This window comes from Canis lupus, chromosome 32, assembly GCF_048164855.1.
Source record: "Canis lupus baileyi chromosome 32, mCanLup2.hap1, whole genome shotgun sequence".
Lineage (NCBI taxonomy): Eukaryota > Metazoa > Chordata > Mammalia > Carnivora > Canidae > Canis > Canis lupus.
The window spans coordinates 41,079,872-41,095,426 of record NC_132869.1 but is presented as its reverse complement, the minus strand read 5'-3'; the positions used below and the strand labels follow the sequence as shown (position 1 = coordinate 41,095,426).

Genomic DNA, 15,555 nt, shown 5'->3' with positions numbered 1-15,555 from the left:
TTTTAATTATCCTGAGTGTCTATTCATACTACTTGTATAAGTCCGAGATAAACGCTTATAAAATATTAATAAATCATTATGAACACACACGGAAAGACAGCCATAACACCAAGTGAAAGAGTACCTTGTAGAATAATGTGCAGCATTCCTATTTTTGTTAAAAATAAGCAAATGTATTTGTTTTTGTTTTTGTTTTTTTAGTGAAGGATCACCCCTCCAAGGCTATTTTTTTTTAAGATTTTTAAATTATATTTATTCATGAGAGACACATAGAGAGAGACAGAGGTAGAGACACAGGCAAAGGGAGAAGCAGGCTCCAAGCAGGGAGCCCAAGTGGGACTTGATCCTGGGTCTCCAGGATCATGCCCTGGGCCGAAGGCGACACTAAACTGCTGAGCCACCCGGGCTGCCCAAGCAAATGTATTTGTAAAGAGAAAAAAGTTCTGAAAAAATACATAGCATCAAACTGTTCAGAATGACCAATCAAAAGTCAGGTTTTTACTTTATACATTTCTATATTTCTAAAATTAACTGAGTTAATATAACTTCTGTAATACATTATTTTAAACTTTAAACTTTAAAAATAATCCTTTACAATAAATTTTAATGATAAAAATTACTTATAGTCTACTAGGTGATGAAGGTTAGCCATGAAATTATATATAAAATGCATATCATAAGCAGTTTTAAAAAAGATTTATGTATCTATCTGAGAGTGAGCACACGTGCATGCTTGCACAGTGAGGAGGGGCAGAGGGATAGAGAGAATCTCAAGCAGATTTCCTGCTGAGCTTAGAGCCGGGACACAGGGCTTGAGATCATAACTAGAGCAAAACCAAGAAAGTTGGATGCTCAACTGGACTGAGCAACCCAGGCGCCCCTACAGGCATTTTTTTTTTAAAACACAAAGGAAATACAGTTGACCCCAGAACAACACCAGGGTTAGGAACGAGGGATGCTGACCCTACACGCAGTGGAGAATTTGCATATTACTTTTGATTCGCAAAAAACTTAACTACCAATAGCTGACTGTTGACCAGAAGTCTTATCGATAACATAGTCAATTAACACATACTATGTATATGTATTATACGCTGTATTTTTTGTATCTCGATAAACTGAGATAAAGAATAGAAACTGTTATTAAGAAAATCACACGAAGAGAAAACACATCTGCAGTACTGTACTGTATTTATGGAAAAAAAAATACAGATATAAACAGACCCATCCAGGGGTGCCTGGGTAGCACAGTTGGCTAAGCACTGGACTCTTGGTTTCAGCTCAGGTCATGATCTCAGGGTTGTGAGACTGAGCCCCATACTGGGCTCCATGCTCAGCTCTGAGTCAGCTTGAAGCTCTCCCCCAACCCCTGCTCATGCTCTCTCTCTCCCTAAAATAAATAAATAAAACTTTAACATCCAGTTCAAACTTGTGTTGTTCAAGGGTCAACTGCCCAGGAAAATGTTTACAGTTACATCTAAGTTATGTGGTTATGGTGATTATATTTTCTCCTTTACAAATGTTTATATTTTCTATGTTTCTGAAATGAGTCTGATTTACTTTGACAATGAGAAAAAATAAAACAAAATTACTTATAGAGTAATGTGAGCACCAAAAAAAGATCATCATTGCCCTGCTCTATCTAGAATGGCTAAGTGAGAAAGAGCACAGGAAGAGGCTGAAGTCTGACCCTGTGGGTTAATATACCAGCTTCTCAACTGTGAGACTACAAGCAGCATAATTCTTTCCTCATCTGTAAAACAAACATTTAAAGAGAGATAAAATCAGGATCTGACTCACACAACTCAATGAAATAAGGCAAGTACCTGACACACAAGATGTCAAAAAGCCTAAGCTATTAAAAATCAAAAAAAAAACTCAGCAAACAAAATCATGATTAAGGTCAGTCTGAAATAGAAGAAGTCTATTGCCTCCCTCCCTCCCTCTCCAAAGAAGACTTCACTCAGAAATACTAGTAAAATTCAGCACTCCACACCCCTTACACATACAGCTGAGTTTGAAACCAAGACAGAAAGCAGAGTCCACAGTGCTGGAAACATAAAGGAATCAACCAGTAGTGAGCAGGTGCCAAAGCTGTAGGACTCAAGGGAGAAGGGATCTGGATATAGTTCTTAACATCTAAGGGCTGAGGACTGGGGATTTAATTGCAAGAGAGGAGTCCAGGCTGCAGGCGCCTTGCATGCCAGGAACCAGAACTGAGATAAATGCATAAAGCCAGAGGTCACGAAGGACTACACTTCCACCCCCCATGCCCCCATTAACTGGTGCTTAAAAAACTGCCCACCAGCCTGGAGAAGTAAGGAACCTTGTGGTTTGTCCAGGGCCTCGTGGAAGAATAGGGTCCATAAGAAAAGGAAGCCCAGGCTCTCACCAGGCACAGATGGAACTCCAAATTCACATTATCCCAAAGCAATGACAACTAGCTAAACTTGTAGGGCCCCAGCAGAAGAGAAGACAAAACTCCCCTTAGGAATGCTTCCATAATCCAGCACATGGGATTCCCATGGAAACAAATCCCAACTCAAAATGAGCTTCCACGGGGAAAACAAAAAGACCACAAGAGGAAATAAGCCATCGTATGGGAGAGTAACAGGAAACAAGAAATAGTACTCCAAGAAGGAGATAATAATAGAATAATTTAAAAAGAGTCTCTAAAATAAGCATGTTTAAAGAATGGCAGATTGTTGGTAATTGTTGAAAGCTGGGTAAAGGACACAGACAGTTGCTACCATTCTCTCTTCCTTTGTATGCTAGAGATTTCCATAATAAAAAGTTTTAACAATTCTGTAACAAAGTTTTTAAAAAGTTAAAGATGTTCAAAGTGCTTTAAAAAAGGAATAGAAACCAACTGGTAAAAAGAGGCAGATTTTTTTTTTTTAAGAGGCAGATTTTTTAAAAGTCAAAAAAGTACAGAAATTAAGCACAATTTAAGATAAACAATTTTTTAAGTTATTAAGTAGCATAGAAAGAGCTGAAGAGAGAATTCAAAGTTGGAAAATAGAATATGAAAATATTTGGGAGCCTGGGTAGCTTAGCAATTAAGTGTCTGCCTTCAGCTTAGGGCGTGATCCTGGGGCCCTGGGATCGAGTCCCACAATGGGCTCCCTGCACCGAGCCTGCTCCTCCCCCTGCCTGTGTCTCTGCCTCTGTCTCTGTGTCTCTCATAAATAAATAAATAAAATCCTAAGGGCAGCCTGGGTGGCTTGGTAGTTTAGCGCTGCCTTCAGCCCAGGGCCGTATCCCAGAGACCGGGGATTGAGTCCCACATCGGGCTTCCTGCATGGAGCCTGCTTCTCCCTCTGCCTGTGTCTCTGCCTCTCTCTCTCTGTGTCTCTCATGAATAAATAAATAAAATCTTTAAAAACAAAACAAAACAAAACAAAACTAGAATCTCTAAGGTCCTAATATTGTTTGAGAGTAGTACAAAAAGTCAAGAATGCAAGGTAAAATCTAAATGTAATCAAGAAAAGAACAGAAACTGAAATATAACTTCTACCAGTAGAGGAGACAAAGCCTGAGTAAAAACAACACAAAACAAAAACAAAAAACAAAACCTCAAATGAACAAAAGACAGGAAAGGACAAAACAAGAAGCAAAGAGAACCCTTGGTTAAATTGAAAATCCAAATCTAGAGGGCAGAAATAGACCCACATGTATCACCAATCCTAATAATTACATGGATATGTGGTCTTAAGATATAAAGACTGGTATGTGTAAGGAAAAAAATGTACTAGCACTTGTCAAAAGAAAGCCAGTCCTACCCTGGAATAATTTAATTCACCTCTCTCTGAAACTGATTACACAAATGAAACTTAGTAAGGATAAGGAAGATTTGAGTAACACAACTAATAAGTTTGATCCAGTAGACAGATATGCAACCCCACATCTATCAAAAGAAAAATTTACATTCTTTCCAAGCACACATGGAGAATTTATAGAAACTGACTGCACACAAGGCCAACAAAAAGGACATTGTAACAAATTCTAGAAAGTTATTATCATACCAACTCTCTAACTATAATGGTTAGAGCTTTATTATAAAGCTGCAAGTTGGGGATCCCTGGGTGGCTCAGCAGTTTAGCGCCTGCCTTTGGCCTGGGGCATGATCCTGGAGTCCAGGGATCGAGTCCCACATCGGGCTCCCTGCATGGAGCCTGCTTCTCCCTCTGCCTGTGTCTCTGCCTCTCTCTCTCTCTCTCTGTGTGCCTATCATAAAAAAAAAAAAAAAAAAGCTGCAAGTTAGTATATTTTAAAAACCCACATATTTGGAAACTAAAAAACACTCGAACAATACATGAATTAAAGAAGCAATCACAACTGAAATAATGAAATGTTTAGTATCAACCAATGAAAAATGTTACATATCAACATTTGTGGGATACAGGAAAAATGTGACCTTGAGAGAAATCTACAGCTTCAAATGCACTTATTAATAAGCAAGAAGAATTTCAGAAGATGTATTAAACATACAACTAAATAGGCTTAAAAAAATAGACCCAGAATACATGTAAAATTTGGAAAATGTAATAAGATCAGTGGATAATAACACTGTCAATATTCAGGTTGTAATAGTATACTATAGCTTTGTAAAATGTTACCATTGGGGGTATCTATCTGGGTGGCTCAGTCAGTTAAGTGTCTGACTTGGGCTCAGGTCATGATCTCGAGGTCCTGGGATTCAGCCCTGAGTTGGGCTCCCCACTCAGCAGGAAGTCTGCATCCCCTTTTTACTCTCTCTCTGCCCCTCCCCGTACTGTGTGCTGTCTCTCAATTTCAAATAAATAAATAAAATCTTTAATTAATTAATTAATTAATTAATTAAAAATAAAATGTCACCATTGGAGGAAACTGGGCAAAGTGTACAGGGATCTCTCTAAATTATCCTTTTTATAACAGCATGTGAATCTACAATGATCTCAGTGAAAATTTCAATTAAAAAAAAAGAGGCAAGAATACCAAACATTACCACCACCAGATGCTGGCGAGGATGTTGAATCCTCATTCATTGTCAGTGGGAATGCAAAATAGTACAGCCACTTTGGAAGACAGTTTAGCAGCTTCCTACAAAACTAATCATACTCTTAACATACAACCCAGCAGTTGTGCTCCTTGGTGTTCACCCAAATAAGCTGAAAACTTATGTCTACACAAAAACCTGTACAAAGATGTTGATAGCAGCTTTATTCATATTTGCCAATCAACCAAGATGTTTCTCGATAGGTGAATGGATAAATAAACTGTGGTACATCCAGATTCAATGCTAAAAAGAAATGAGCTATCAAGCCATGAAAAGACATGGAGGGATCTTAAATGTATATTATTAAGTGAAAGAAGCTTATCTGAAAAGGCTATACACTGTATGATTCCAACTATATGGTATTCTGAAGAAGGTAAAACTATGGAGCCAAAAAAAAATCAGGGGTTGCCAGGACTTAAAGAGAAAGCACAGAGGATTTTTAGGGCAGTGAAACTATGTATGATACTACAGCGGTGGATACGTGCCATTTTATATACATTTGTCAAAACTCACAGAACCTACAACATCAAGAGTGACTGGAAGGTAAACTAGAGACTTTCGGGGATAATGATATCTCAGTATAGGTTCATTGACTGCAAAACTGTACCATTCCAGTCGGGTTTTTTTGTTTTTAAATTCATGAGACACACAAACACACAGAGGCGGAGACATAGGCAGAGGCAGAAGCAGGCTCCCTGCGTGGGGCCTGATGCAGACCTCAATCCCAGGACTCTAGGATCATGACCTGAACCAAAGGCAGACAGATGCTCAACCACTGAGCCACCCAGGTGCCCCTAATGGGGGATTTTGATAGTGGGGGAGGCTATGCATACGTGGGGCCAGGGACAATATGGGAAATCACTGTATCTTCCGCTCAGTTTTGCTATGAACCTAAGACTGCTCTAAAAAAATGAAATGGTGCCATTTGCATTAAAGAACAGAAACAAGAACAGGGCAAACCAAAAACAGTGGGAGACACAAATATTTATTCAGTACCTATTATCTGCCATTGCTCTGCTGGGCACCAGGATACAATGATAAGCAAGGCAGATTGTGTTCCTGCTGTCTTAAGAGTTTACCGTCAAGAATAGGAATCAGATACCCAACAAGCCAACCCCACACAAACTCACAGAACCTACAACACCAAGAGTGACTGGAAGGTAAACTAGAGACTTTGGGAATAATGATGTTTCGGTATAAGTTCACTGAACCTATAAAAGTATAGTAATTGAACGTAAAAGTATGATGTTCAATGACAGTCTATAACCTGATCTACACTAAAGGTGAAGACAGTGCCTCTGAGGAAGCGATATTTAAGGTGAGAACTGAAGGCTGGGTAAGAGTTAACCTAGAGGAGTGTTCCAGGCAAAAGGACTAGCATATGGAAAGACCAGGGTGGCTGGAGTACAGTGATACATCAGGAGATTCACAAAAATAAGGCTGACAAACTGGCAGGGATCAGATTATGCAGATTGGGCTTTTCCAATTAGAGCAACTGACATCATACTTGGGTGGCATTAAAGGAATGACATAATCTGATTGGTTTTTTAGAAGATCATTCCAGCTACTGTGTAGAGAATGGATTAGAATGGGGGAGGGAAGACACAGACACTTGTTGATAGCGTCGGCAGCCTGGATTAGGGAAGTGACAGTGGAGGAGAAAAGTGGTCTAGACACTTAGGAGAGTTGGTAAGACCTGGTGAGGGACTGGACATCACCAGATGGAGTATGAGAGCGAGTCAACAAGAAGGTCTCTGATACGAATGACCAAAGGGAGAGAAATGTCCTTTAAGAGAAGGAAGAACTAAGGAGGAAATAATCGTAGGGGAGTAGGCTGGAAATCAGGAGTTCGGCTTCACAGGTGTTAGACTTGAGATGCCAGTAAAACATCGAAGTCGAAATGTCAAGAAGGTAGTTGGGAATATGGCAACTGAACTCAGAATGGAAACAAGGGCCAAACGATGCATACTGGAGTCAATGGCTTGTGGACAGTATTTAAAACCCTGAGAGTGAAAGAAATTGCCCAGGGCGGGGTGGGGGTGGGGGTATAGAGAAGAGGCGCTAAGCCCTGAGAACTTGGGGTTCTAGTGGTCACACAGAAGAGACAGAGAAAGGAAAATAAGCTAATGGAGGGGACATGGAGAGCAAAGGAAGAGAATGTTTGGAGGAGAGGAGTCTACTGTATTCGATGCCACTGAGAAATCAAGTGAGGTGAGAGCAGGCTGGGCTTAGCAGCATGGAGGTCACTGGGAGGCCTCACCAAGAGGAACTTCAGGAACATGGAAGAGACAGAGTCTAGACTGCAGTGTGTTGAGGAGTGAGCTGGAGGTGACAAAGTGGAGGTAGGAGTGCAAACAATACCTCTGGGAAGCTCTGCTGTGGGGACGGAGACAAGAGCTAAGCTGGAAAGAGATGTGTAGTTAAGGGAAGGTTTTTTAAAAATGACTTCTCATTCCCCTATAACAAATGAACCAGACAGATTTATGGATTAAAGGGGCTTATTGTTGTTTTTTAAATCTGGGAGACAGGAGAACACATATGAATGTGGAAAAAGTTTCAGAAGCCAGTGGGTCCAAAGAGTCAGGGAAATAGCCCTTTCTCTGATGAAGCAAGTCCCTGAAAATTAGGAGGGGGATGGGGTCTCAGATGCATGTGGTGGGATCAGTGTTTGGTAAGAAGGGTAAGGACTTCAGTTAAGTCATGACCATGTATCCATAAGAATTCAAAGTAAATTTGGGGCACCTGGGTGGCTAAATCAGGTACTCTGCCTTCGGCTCAGGTCCTGATCTGGGGTCTTGGGATAGAGCCCTGCACAGCAGGCTCCCTGCTCAGCGGGGAGTCTGTTCCTCCCTCTGCTCTCCCCCACTGCTCATGCTCTCTCTGTCAAATAAATAATAAATAAAATCTTTAAAAAAAAGAATTCAACGTAAATAAAGCTTAATTCTACCTAAAGAAGAAACATGCCCATGTCCTTATTTTTAAAGATTTTTTTATTTACTCATGAGAGAGAGAGAGACAGAGACAGAGAGAGACAGAGGCAGAGGGGCTCCCCTGTGGGGAGCCCGACGTGGGGCTTGATCCCAGGACCCTGGGATCACAACCTGAACTGAATGAAGGCAGACGCTCAACCACTTAGCCACCCAGGTGCCATGCACATGCTCCTATTTTAATGTGGAAAGAAGCAGCTTCAAAAGTACAATGGAAAAAAAAAAAAAAAAGTACAATGGTTTCTCAACAAGGAGAAAAAGAAAAGATTTTTTTTTAAGTGCTGACTAAAGTGCAACAGTTTTAGCTCACATAATCCGGAAATGTTTCAGAGAACTCCAGATTATGAGAGTTTGGTCACAGCTCTGGGAAACTTGAAAAGGAATTGTTTCAAAGCAGTGTCTAGGATTTATGGAGCATCTTACCTACAAAGGTAGTAAAGCCTGAAGAAATACAGCTTCAAGATGTGTATTGGTGCTAACGCCAGTCTGACCTAACCTGCTTGATGGTATAAATTTACAAAGATCTTCCACACTCGTATTCTTCTTCCACTTTGGTAATATTTTTACAGTTGCTCCCTGAGCATGGTGGGAGAGGATTACCATCCTCTGGGATACAAGTATGTATGGGTTCAGAGGGGTAGGTTAGGGCACCTGTCCCGAGTACTACAGCGAGCAAGCAGTGGAGCGAGGATCTAAATCCATGCCTTCTGGCCCCAAAACCAATGTTGATTTAATAATTAAATCTGTTACTAATTAACATGTTTGCTGAGTATTTATACCTTAACCTTTTGGGGTTAATGTCTAAAAGAGCAACCAAGCTGTCTCACAGATCACCACAGACATCTCAGGCATCACAGAATGCTAGGCTGGAAGCACCGCTGGCAGAGCCAAATGAGAGGGCTCAAGTTCTAGGTCCCAATCCTCTCCTGAGTGACAGTTTGGTCACCCAGGTGACTATGCGGAGAGACATGAACTCAACACAGATACTGAAAGGAGATTCAACGAAAACTCAAGGGTACCAAACTCTTCAGTGACCAAGACCGAAACACAAAGAAACAGTCCAGGGCAGTGCCTGACGAAAACATGGCATATGTTCTCTTTCTAATTACACAACGTAAAGCAGGTTTCTCAACCTGGCACTACAGACATCTTGAACCAGGTAATTCTAGGATGTGCACCAGCATCTCCCCCTCCCAGTCAGCACAGCCAAACAACATCCGGGAGCAGGGTGTGTTGGTGGGTTGGGGGGGGGGGGGGGAAGATGAACCTCAATTAAGAACCACTGATGAGACTCCACTGTGACGGCAGAAGCTAAGGGCATGCAAGACAGACCTACAAATAAAAGTGAGGGACGCTTATGATCTTATTTTTATTCATGCAATAGTTTGCACAATCTTCACGAAAAGCATCAAATGTTCCAAAGACATGCAGTATGTACCTAGAAAAGTAGGACTAGCCCAAGAAACGGCACCTTATTATTTAGACAAACTCTTGGCGATAGATTCCAGAGACCAAGCAGTCAGCCATCCTTCAAGCTTCCCACACTCAGTAACCGTGGAGGCTGCCAAAGTATGAAACACACACACACACACACACACACTTTGGCTCCCCCCATGCCTATCAAGCAATTGCTCATCTTTCTATTCTCTAGAAGTCCACCCCCTTCTGGAAACCTGGCTTCACTAACAGGCTCAAGACAGACAAAGCCTGTATTGCCTGAACTACCCTCTTCCCAGGAAGACAGAGGACTACCCCTAATAGACCAGCAACACCCCCCACTTGGATGTGTGCTGACAGGGCTCTACTGAGCTCCCTCGAGAGAAGGGACACTCAGCTCTTTGTCTGTTGCCTTGTTTTACAATTGTTTACTCTGCCCATCGAAATCTGATGGGCTTTAGAATGCTTGGCTCAATGGCATTATCCATCTTCCCATCACCCTGGTGTCAGAGAATACTATACTCTGTCTAATGATCTGGGCCTTAAGAAACAATTATTTTCTAAGAGTTTCTTTAAAGAGAATCCATAAAATTATTTTGATTTCATATGTTCTAAGAAAGGGATTACAGAACAAAGGAAACTGTGGAGTCCCTAAGCTTTTAAATTTTGCTTTTTGATCAGCAGGTGCCTGCCCACCTGCACCCCCCAAAGTCTTGCAAGATACTTTTGAGTATTCCTGTTGGTTTACCAAGCTATGCTAGCTATGCTGTAGACAAAATTAATGTTTTTACCTTGGTATGTAAATGTCTGAAACAAAACCTTGTTTTTAAAATATCTGCAGCACAGCTAAGACTGGGCAGTTGGGCTTCTGCTGACTTTGGACAGAGTGAAATTACTGCAATTCAAGACCAATGCCCCTTAAGGTTTCCACATGGGTTCTGCTTAAAACGTGAGCTCCTTAGTTCCACGGAGCTCAGGCCTGGCCCAAAGAAGCCTCAGTGAAAGTCTGTTGCATTAAAGAACAAAATGCACACGGCAACACATTGACAGTATTACCTGCAGAAGATCTTTGTAACTGTTGGCCAGAGCAAGGCATATTCCATTTCTGCTCTCTACAAGTTAACTGCCTCAGAAACAAAAGACTGTGAACAATAAAAAAGCTGGCTAGTTTCATGGTCTGTAAGGGTTTCAACAGGCTCTCCCCGAGGGTATTTTTTCAGTCCCCCCCCCCAAGCATAACTTTTAAAAAAAGATGTTTTAATCGGCAAGCATATCATTTACTTCTTTGAAGGAAGGATTAGACAAAGGAGGAGGATACATAATGAAGTAATTTTATAAAATTAAATTCAAAAGCAAAGGGTGACGTGCATCTGAGGTTGTTTTTTAAGATTTTATTTATTTATTCATGAGAGACACAGAGAGAGAGGCAGAGACACAGGCAGAGGGAAAAGCAGGCTCCATGCAGGGAGCCCAGTGTGGGACTCGATCCCAGGACCCCGGGACCCCAGGGTCGCGCCCTGAGCCGAAGGCAGATGCTCAACTGCTGAGCCACCCAGGCGGCCCACGCATCTGAGGTTTTAAAGTCACTGTTACCCAAGGACCCCCTAACCCACTTCTCGATCTCCAAATCCAAGGGGAGGGGGAATTTTAGGGTGTGAGATGAGGCCTCCGCTCTGTTGGTGTTTGTAAAACATCCTAGCAGGTGCTCTGCCGGGCAGTCTATAATTAGTCAAATATGCCTTAGAAACTTAAAATGAACCCAAAGGGTTTCAGAAAACCAACAGCCAGCCCCTGAGCATTGAGCTGTGTCTTCACAGGGCTGCTGTGCCCAGAGCACCAGACTGGGTGCCTGCCGGTGTGCACCCGTGTGTGCATGCACACGCCGCTTCTGAAGAGGCTCTTTTTTCAGAGCTCTAATGGCTTGACCTCAACACCTGCTGCACTTCCTGAAGACAGACAGGCTCTGGAGCTCCACTTGTTCCTCGCACGCGGCTGCACTTTCTAGGAACGACCGCACACACGCAGAGGCTGGCCAGCTGCCAAGGCGGGGGCAGCCCAGCCGCCTCGGGCCTGAACTTTCCCAGTGCCGTCAGGGCGGGAGCCCGCTGCGGGCTGACTCAGCGGCCGCATGGAACTCTGCCAGCCGCAGGCAGCGCGGGGGCTGCAGGCAACTCACAGATGTTTTGCTAAACTAAAGCAATCAGCCAGGAGGCGGGTCCGGGCCGGCGGCCAGGCTGCCGCTGTCGTGGAAGCTGGGACTCTCTGATCCAAGTCCCAGCTCAGCCTCTACCTCCTGGTGATCTGCGGGAAGGCCCAGGTGCCCCCGGGTGCCAGTGGGCACCTCGCCCGCTTCCCAGCCTGTTGGTGTGGCCGCAGCAGAGGACGGCGCTCTGTGCATAAAGGGCACCTGGAGCACTCCGACCTACCGGGTGCTGCTAGCTCAGTCAAACCTCACACCATCCCTGGGAGGTACGCTTCATCATTTTCACTTCCCAGATGAAAGGACACAGGCTCAGAGAGATTGAGAGCCCTACCGACAGATCACAGGGTAATAAATGGAAGAGATGAGAATGGAACCATACTTTGCCAGCTCCGGAATCCACTGGAAACACTGCTGTGGTAAAACTCAGATCAACTACGCAGGGCTCCTTTATACAAAGACACTGTGTTTTCAGGTTCCAAAGGACTTTTCTTAGATGACTTCTCAGTTGCCCTGTGAAAACCCATAGTTCTTCACGACTCATTTCCAAAGAGCACCACTGGGCCACATGAAGAGCACATACTTATGAGTACCTAGAAACTACCGGCTTTGTCACAAACTCCCTAAGCACCAAAGAGTCACTTAACCTGGAACAACTCATCAGCAACTCCCATTCTTTGGGTGAGGAAAAACTGCACTGCAGGTCAGAAAGAGAATAGGAATCAGAAGCCAAAAGCCTGGTTGAGAACACCTTAGAGTCCTGAGACTCCACACCAAGATAATTCTTTAAGATTCCAGAATCTGAATTTTTTTAAAGCTCCCAAGACGACTCTGATGCTCAGCCATGTTTGAAAATCACTTAAGCCTGCCTTGGCTAAACTGGGAATTCTGAGGTCTACCCTTTCCTATTTCAAAGGGGGTGGTGTATGGGTGAAATGATGCAATCATGCAGGCATGATTTGGAAAATATACACAACACAAGAACTTCTTGTCAGCTACACTTAACTATAAACAACAAAACTGTGCTTAAAGAGCACAACGCTGGTTTAGCCTGGAGCTAAGCAATAGTCTTATGCAAAACTGTTCTTTTACTAAAAAAAACTGTAATTAGAGTTACAATTGCATTTTTAGATATCCCTCATAACACTGTTGCAACCTCTTCCTTCCTTTAAAAAAAAAAAAAAAACAGATTGTACTAACATTCTTTCACATCCCACTTGAAACAATCTATATTCGGAGGAACCTGCACACTTCATTGCTGTAATCAAGAAAACAACTAGGAGAAAAAAAAAATATCACAGTCTATGCATCACTAGGCTGTTGGGTCACTGAGTTGGGTGAGAAGGCCCAGACTGGCAGAGATCCTGACCCTGGCAGTACTCCTCTCAGCTGGCCTTTGGGAAGAATAAATGACCCCCTGCACCATGAAGACTGACCTGCTTGAGCTGCTCATCCAGATTCCAGCTTGGCTGCTCAGCTGTGGAGACTGAAGGTGGGGCCTTGGAAGCATCTTTGGTATGGTCTTCTTTAGCTTGCTGTGCACGCAGTGGAAGCCCTGGTCCTGGAAGCAGACCAGATCCAGGTGCTGCTCTGGGGTCCTGGCGAGCCACTTTCTGCACATGAAAATACTTGGAAGTGGCCTGGGCCTCTTTCTCAGCCACCTCTGCAACTTCATCATCCCCATCCTCATCTTCCAGACCTCCTTCCTCCTCCTCAGGCTCTGAGTTCACGTTGCTCCGTTCAAAAACTCGGGCCACTGCTGAGGCTGGTGGCCCTCTGGCTAAGGAACCCAGGGCAGGGCTGCTAGATGGCCTCCCAGGGGTTGCAGAAAAGAGAGTCTGCTGCGTGACCAGCTTCTGGGCATACAAGAACGGGGCTTCTCTCATCTGCTGTCCCTGCTTCTCTCTGGCATCCATCTGCAGAGGAGCCAGGGGAGAGGCCTGTTGGGGTGGTGGCTGCCGAGGCTGCTTCTGTTGTGCCAGTGGTTCCATCACTGCCTCAAGCTTCACCCGCCAATTGGCATGGCTCTGAACCTGGGTACAGCCCAGCCGGCACACTGGGTCTAAACCTTAAGTGATTAACAGAAACCACAAAGAAGGAGAAACAAGGGGGGGAAAAAGAGTAAAACAGATATTAAAAAACTTTCTTTTTTCTAGTCAAGGGTATGAGTTCTAAACATTAATCATATGCTCTAAGCCCTGGTTCTAAGAGGAGTGGTGGTGGGAGCTTGGGGTCGGGGTGGGGGTGCGGTAGGGAACGGTGTGAAGAACGGGATTTATGAGAGGAAATTCGGGATGGATCTCAGCAGTGGTGGACAAATGTGGGTATAAAAAGTAAATCCGGGATCCCTGGGTGGCGCAGCGGTTTAGCGCCTGCCTTTGGCCCAGGGCACGATCCTGGAGACCCGGGATCAAATCCCACGTCGTGCATGGAGCCTGCTTCTCCCTCTGCCTATGTCTCTGCCTCTCTCTCTCTCTCTCTCTGTGACTATAATAAATAAAAATAAATAAATAAAAAATAAAAAAAAATAAAAAGTAAATCCAGACAGTTTCGAGCCTGCAAAACTCTGTGTTCTGATCTCTCTCTCTCTCGACATTATCAAACATTAGCATGTTTATCACCGAAAAGGCAACCGGGTTTGTACTGTACAAAAGTTGTAAGAAAACCACAATAAAAAGGGAAAGAAGATCCCTGGGTGGCGCAGCGGTTTAGCGCCTGCCTTTGGCCCAGAGCGCGATCCTGGAAACCCGGGATCGAGTCCCACGTCGGGCTCCCAGTGCATGGAGCCTGCTTCTCCCTCTGCCTATGTCTCTGCCTCTCTCTCTCACTGTGTGCCTATCATAAATAAATAAAATAAAATAAATAAAAAAAAAAAAAAAAGGGAAAGAAGGGCCTGTCTACAAAGGAGAGAGCACGGCTTATGTTCCCAGGCCCATCAGAGAAAGAAAGCACCGCCCTAGCTAGGCACAGAGCTATCAGGCAGACAGAATGAGCTCTCTCCTACAAAAGCAGAACACAGCAAACTGCTCTTAGGTTTAAACTTTTCAAATTTCCCCGATCGAATGGCTGGCCTGCTTTTCAAGTGGGCTGAGCCCCGCTAACTGTACATTATAGCTTCAAAAAAGAATCCAATTTCAACAACATGAAAGAAAGAAACATGCAAGGGGGCAAGAGTTTCAAATTGCAATGGTCAGCTCAAACAAACAAACAAAAAAACCCAAAAAACAAACAGGAAGGAATTCCTCTGGAGATTTTAAAGTTAATTAAATTGGAACAGGTATCAGTATTGTGTAAACAACAAGTTAATGCTGCTTTTTCATAAGTGGCCAAGTAAATCTCTTCACATCCCTCTTCTTTCTGATTCACTTCCACTGTGACATTCTATGACAAACGCACACAGAAAAGGCTTTCAGGCCCAAAGTGTTCTGGGGGCAGGTTTATCAGCATTCTTACCAATCAGTCTCCAAACACATCCCCCCTTTCACACCCTCTTCTCCACTCTGGCTTCCCCTTTCCCTTCCTCCTCTCCAGATCTCCACTCCCCCACCCCCACCCCCAAGGAACCTCACTCCAGTTCTGTTTCCTCAGCAAGTCTCCATAACTGAAGGGTGATTACTAGGCACACGCACATTTTAGGTGAACAGGACTTGCAACAATGGCATACAGGGTTGTCATCACATGAAAGAACTCATTGCACAGGTTGAGACTTGATATTTGCGTTGTTTCACTGTTTTCCAACTGAGACTAAAGATTAAAAAAAAAAAAAAAAAAAAAAAAAACCGAACGGGGGTGGTGGGTGGGGGGAAGAAGGGGATAGGAATCAGCTTCATAGCAATAAAAACTGCCTGGGTCTATTAATCTCTTAATGGGCAGGGGGAAGGTGCAACCCTTTA

The 15,555-nt window shown here is 43.6% G+C and overlaps 1 protein-coding gene across 12 annotated transcripts in view; it reads right to left on the bottom strand.

Moving 5' to 3' along the window:
* ARID3B (AT-rich interaction domain 3B) overlaps positions 1 to 15,555 on the bottom strand; it is a 54,021-nt gene that overhangs the window by 37,309 nt on the left and 1,157 nt on the right. For 8 of the 12 annotated variants that reach the window (XR_012022952.1, XM_072809639.1, XM_072809637.1 and 5 more), the window contains 2 exons: positions 15,292 to 15,406; positions 13,099 to 13,730 (listed from right to left, as the gene is read on the bottom strand). Coding sequence is in view for 11 of the 12 variants with exons in the window: in XM_072809639.1 (XP_072665740.1) it covers positions 13,099 to 13,730; positions 15,292 to 15,337 (678 nt within the window). In the remaining variant the exon portion in view is untranslated. The remainder of the gene's footprint in view (positions 1 to 13,098; positions 13,731 to 15,291; positions 15,407 to 15,555) is intronic. The other 4 variants (XM_072809642.1, XM_072809643.1, XM_072809645.1 and 1 more) reach the window with 1 other exon arrangement.